The sequence below is a fragment of the Rhinolophus hipposideros genome, assembly GCF_964194185.1.
Source record: "Rhinolophus hipposideros genome assembly, chromosome: 12".
NCBI classification, from domain to species: domain Eukaryota; kingdom Metazoa; phylum Chordata; class Mammalia; order Chiroptera; family Rhinolophidae; genus Rhinolophus; species Rhinolophus hipposideros.
This window is the reverse complement of record NC_138058.1, coordinates 34,344,551-34,350,550: the sequence shown is the minus strand read 5'-3', so window position 1 is coordinate 34,350,550 and position 6,000 is coordinate 34,344,551. Positions and strand designations below refer to the sequence as shown.

Genomic DNA, 6,000 nt, shown 5'->3' with positions numbered 1-6,000 from the left:
TGAACTTTAAACCACGCGCCGAGGAACAGCCCGGAGGAGGGGGATTTCGCAGGAGCTGGCGGCTTTCGCACGCTCGGGGCCGTCACTTCTCGGCTCCCCGTGCTCCCTGCACAGCCGAAGATCCCGCGCTCCAGCTCCCCCGACGGGGTCCGGAGCCCCCGGGCAGCACGGGGGTGGCAGCGGGGGCGGGGCGCGGGCGGGGCGGGGCGCGGGCCGTCGAGTGCGGATGCGCGCGAGCCGCCCCGCCCCCCGCCCCCGGAGAGGGCGGCGGTGAGGAGCCGACGTCAGCTGCGGGAAATCCCCCTCCCGCCGAGGCGCTGGTCTCCCGGGCCCTGAGGTGCTGGGCTCTCGCTGCGCTCCGCCCCCTACCCTTGGCTCCCGCACCCTGGACGGGCGAGGCCGGGCGAGCCGGAGCGCGAGAATTAAGGGGGTGGGAAGGTGTGAGCCGCAAACCTAGGAGGGCGGGAAGGAGGAGGAGGCCCCGACGGTGGTCAGTGGGACACGGGGTCCCGCCGGCAGAGGGCTGACTGGCGGGCTGACTGACAGCGGCGACCTCCGGTCCAGGCGCTTGGAGTGGAGCGGGGCGGCGCGGTGAACCGAGTCATGGCTTCGGGTGAGTGTTGTGGGCGCCACCGGCTGCGCCGGAGCTGGGGGGAACCCGGGGCTCGTCCCGGGGTATGGCCGCTCAGTTTTGATTGTGGCGCCTTCTCTCTAAAATCGCCCCGTCTGGCAACTTGTCAGCCTTGTAACAAATGAGGTGGTTCGGGGGTTTGCCTGCGAAATCAAAGTCACGCTCTGTAATGTGATGCCATTGTGATAGCCGGACCCTTAGAAATTCCCAACGACTCTGTTTTAGGATCAGGGAAGTCGTGAGAATCTAAATGGAGGACTAAGAGTTCGCGTATTGAAAAATTGATCTGCATCGAAATGGTGGTTTTACGTTTTACAACAGGAATGAGGAACCTTCAGACCTCTGAGAAGCTCTGAGTTTGTTCGTTTAACTTCGTCAAGTACCAAGAGGTGATCGGTGTTGTGCTGACAGTTGTGCAAAACGTGTGGCCTTAAAAGTCCCCGGTGGTGTTTGAACAGGTCTTAAGTGGAAATGTTGCTTTCCACACAGTGGATAGTTTTTACTGTACAGTGCGTAGGTCCTAATCTACGGAGCAGAAGTCATGTTGCTTTGGTTTGGGTTGTTTCCTCCTTTGCTGGAAAGAAGGGGAAAAGAGGGTTTTTAGAATACCTGTGCTTCAAAATATGGGTAGGGATGAAAAGAATTTCCTATCACTTGTGTAAATGTTTACTTTCAGTGAATACATGCGTGAATCTCTGGCTTTGAGGGGAAACTAGTTTACCAAGAAACAGTTCAGAGGAAAGGGGGTGAGTCTCACACCGGTACGGAATACACAGCGAGGGTTTAGGTCCGCCTGTAACCGAAGGGAAGTAAGTCAAGAATCCTTTACAGGATTCTGGCCAGGTTCCTAGGGGCGCTTTCCCGGCAGAGGGAGCAGCGCGAGCAGTCACCGAGGCTTACAAGTTACTCCTTAACGCTGTCCTGGAAAGTTGAAGTGGGGGGGCTTGTTGATGCTTGACCCGCATCTTCCCAACTCCCTGGCACAGTGACCCTCAGCAGAAGGTTGATGTCTAGCAGAGAAGAGGAAGTAGAAAGCTTAGAGGACTTTTTAAAGGGGTTGAACAGAACAATGTCATAGCTACTGCTGTAGGCTAAAAAGGAAATTGGGGTAGTTCACACGACATTTGATTTCAGTTTGTCTGTGGTTTTCATGTGAGAATACAAGCGGAGTTTAAAATATTTCAACTTTCTCTTAACCCATTTCAGTGACCCCCAAACTTTCAGATAATTCAAAGGCCGTTTAGATTAAAAGTGCAAAGATGACTTGAAACATTTGGTTAATTTATTGGTTATCAGAAAGAAATTTTGTATGAAAGTAGTAAAGAATAGCGAGTGTTATAAGTAAAAAAAAAAAAAAAGGTCAGCCTGCTGGCAATTTAAGCAAACTTTGTTAATACATGGCATGAATGTAATACTCCCAATTCTTTCAAAAGAGAGAAAAGAAGTAACCATATTTATATAGCGTATTGTAAGACCTACATCGTTTAAAACTGTGATACAATTGAAACTTGTTTAATGACACTATATTTTTGTGCTGTTATGAGGACCCTCAATTTAACGGGAAAAAATTAAGGAATGGAAAGTTGTAATCATAACATGTTATTTAAATTATAATTCAATTGTTTGAAAACTGCTAAGCAAATTTTTTAAAAGAAGTCCGGTGTACTTTCCTTAATTAGTTTTAAAGACCTTAGAGGAAGAGTGACTAAATTATCAATTCCTATCGTGTTTTGAAACAGTAATTTAACCAAAAGAATCACAGGAAAAAAAAGTGTAAAATTAGTTTATCATCATCTAGTTTAGATTCTGTTAGTAGTAAGGTAGTATTAAAACCTCAAAAAGTATTTTTATTGATTACAAAGATTTTAAGACTATTTCTACATTTCTCCCCGGATGTCATATGTAAATATGTGTGTGTAGTTGAATATGTGATCTGCATAACGTAAAAAGTAACATCATAATCTCATAAGCAAATTTATAAGAACCATGAGTAACTCATATATATATATATTTCTAAATTTTGTTCGGTAAGTTGTCAGATTATTCAGGATTTCACAGTTTAGGTTCTATTAAGCTGTCTTTATTGCTTTTTTAAAATTACACCTTGATTTCAGTCTTGACATGATGAATTAAAATATGCATTGTGAAGAAAAATGTACCCAGATCCATCTAGGGTATGCATAGTTAAGCATTCATTACTCTTGTACATTTTAAGTAAAATTAGCTCTTTTATATCAGAATTTAAAGCTTCTCATTGTTCCAGTAGAAAGTGTAAAATGTTCTTGTGTGCACATGGCTCTATTTACTAATAAATAGTACTGTCTTTGGTAAAATACGTTTTAAAATTTAGATAATTTTTATTCCTAGTTTTCTTTAGTTCTGCTTTGTCACGTAGTAGGAAGTACACTAAGAAATTGTTTTTGTAAACTGCACACTACTTACCAACTCTTTGTCTGCTGTATGAATTTCAAGAGAACTATTTCCCTTGAGTAAGGGGGAAAAATATGAACGTAAGTATGATGGAACTTCAATCTTTAATGATAGAGCTGGAAGCTGGAATTGATAACTAAAGCAAATGACTTATTTTTTTTATGTGAAAGACTACACATGTAAACATAAAGGCTGTTTTGGAAATGCAGTACATGAAAATGTAGAGATAACAGTGGTATAAAGGAATGAAGGTGATATATGATAGAATGAAGGGAGTGAGTGAATGAAATGACTAGTGAGGAATCAGATGATTCATAATTGGGAACACCTCGGGTGTGTGTAGGCTCTCAAATACAATTTAAGGGACTCAGCATTTCCTTTTGTTCCATCTTTCTCTTACCTGTGTTCTCTGCAAGTGATTGTGTTTATAGGCACATGACCCAAATAGTTACTTGAGATGTACTAAAAGAAATTGTTTAATTCATATTTAGATGGGCGTCCTGTAATATTTATTTTTAAATCTGGCAATCTTAATTAAAACAGATGATTTTGCTCTGACATCTATTTTTAATTTAGTTAAATACCCTGAAAAGTCTAGGACAGATTTTATTTTATTTTATTTTATTTTTTGAGTCCCACTTTTAATTTAATTTTATTTATTTTATTTTATTTTATTTTATTTTTTTATTAGTTTCAGGTGTACAAGACAAGGTAATACTTAGATGTTCATCATTTATATCCCTCACACTGTGAGCCCCCTTCCCCCCATCCACTATCCCTCCGACCTCGCACCGAGCCATCACATTATATATATAAAATTATAGTTGGCATTCATTAATGTTTAGCTTCTGGTGTACAGTGCCATGGTCAGGTACCCACAGTATCCCTGAGGTGGTCTCCCAAATAGGACACATGTAGGACAGATTTTAAATATTTCTCTACTTTTTCTCCCTGGAAGTTAAAATTTTTCAGCACTTTTTTTTACCCCCACAGCAATGGAATCTTTAGCAGTAGAATTTCTATTGCCAAAATCTTTTACGTCTTTTATTTACTACCTTGTGATGTGTGTATGTGACTATATACATCAGTCAAATACTCATCTGAAAATTCCCTTACTTGATTTTTAAGACCCAACTGAGAGTCAGACTGATATATTGGAATAAGACTGGACTTTAGCCCACGATGGGCCTGCGTTGGCTTTTATTATAGTTCTGCCATTCGGGGATACAAAAATGGGACTAACTGCTGCAGTGTCTTTTGAGGAACAAATGATACAATGCATGCCTGTAAATGTTAGTTTTCTCTTGTAGTGGAACACTTTTGGGACTCAAACATCTAGGAAACAGGAACTACTAGAGACACTTACTATTTAAGTATCCTGATGATTCTAGAATTTTATGAAACCTTAAAACCTATATTAATAGACTAGATCAGATGCTAGATAGAAAATATATCTTTCAAGGATATATAAGAAAAGAATGCCCATTTACTTTTAAACAATTTGAAATGGTTTTGTGTAGATTTCAAATAGTGGAATAGAATTTGAAGGTGATATTTAGAAGCAGTGTATTTTTTCTCCTTTGTCCATTTAAATCATAGTAAGCATTCTGGAAAAAAAAGTAAATCAAAAAATTGTTTAGTAGATAAAGCATGTGTCCTTTTGCTAACTTGATTGATGTAAATTATCCTCCATTTGATTTCTTTTGCACCTTCTATGTTAGTCTTTTTCCGTCCTTGTGGAAATAGGCTTAAATTTTCTTTGTCCCTTCGTTAATTACATGCAATTCTAGCTATGTACGAAGTGATAACTAAATTTTTATCATAATTAAGAAAAAATGGAAAAACTCATCTGTGTCTTAAGGTAAAGAAGATCATCACCATGATTCAGTTGGGTTCCTAGGTTTAAGGAAAGGAGAATAGATTTTATTTTATTTTTTTCTCCAAAGTGAGTTGAATATATACTTTTCACTTGGAAAAGTATATATTAGCTGCATTTGCTCCTTTGGGTCTTAGGCAGTCTATTATCTCCTTCTGTGAGGGAGATGCAGTCTCTAGTCAGTTTCTCAACTGTGGTATTGACACATTGGCCTGTTACAATCATTTGTGTGCTGTATTTTAAGAATTTTTTTAAATGATATTAAAAATATTAATTTTGCAAGCAGTTTACTTTTTAAATAAATCAGGGTGGTTGAATGTTAGCCCTATAATAATTGTTTCCCCCCTTGCTTGCATTTGGATAAGCTCTTTAGAGTGGGAGAGAAAAAGGAGTTACAAGTAGTCAATTTCTCTGTCTAGTTTATCCATCATGCAGCCCACACTTACATGGGAATTTTTGGATTGCTTCTCTAGATATGTGCATCATTGTTTCCACTTTTTTATGTTTTAGGACAATGGTTCTTACTCAGGAGTGTATTAGAATGCATGGAAGGCTTTTTCAGAAACATGTCTGGGCTTTAGATAAAAGATCTCTGTTTCTATGCGGTAGATCGCAGGTGGCATCAGGCAGTGTATGTTTTGAAAAAGCTACCTAGGTGATTCTGATAGACAACCGCAGAATGAACTGTGTTCCAGAAATTTCATTGGATCTAAGTACTTACTTGCCTATACCAAGATGCATATCTTCTTAAACTAAGTTGCATTTATTTTAGGTTATTTGCTGTGTCAGTTATTGTGACCGATACAGCAAATAACCCCCAGCTGCTTTTACACTTGTTCTTTGAATTTGACACTGTGGGATCCCAGCTGTCATATTTGCTAATGTCATTCATAATTTTTTTACTTACAATTTCATATAATTTTAAACTTTAGCATTATCATCTGTTAAGTGGGATAATAATTCCTGTTCTGTTTTTATGAAGATTAAAGTTCAGAGGATCAAATGAGAAATGATAAAATGCTTTAAAACAGTGTTATACTCTAACATTTTTTTTTACTGTATA

The 6,000-nt window shown here is 39.4% G+C and overlaps 1 protein-coding gene across 1 annotated transcript in view; it reads left to right on the top strand.

The window, feature by feature from the left end:
• The first annotated feature begins 257 nt into the window (after positions 1-257).
• REL (REL proto-oncogene, NF-kB subunit) overlaps positions 258-6,000 on the top strand; it is a 33,754-nt gene continuing 28,011 nt past the window's right edge. Inside the window, exon 1 of the mRNA XM_081069045.1 lies at positions 258-613. Coding sequence (XP_080925171.1) covers positions 604-613 — 10 coding nt within the window. The 5' untranslated portion in view covers positions 258-603. The remainder of the gene's footprint in view (positions 614-6,000) is intronic.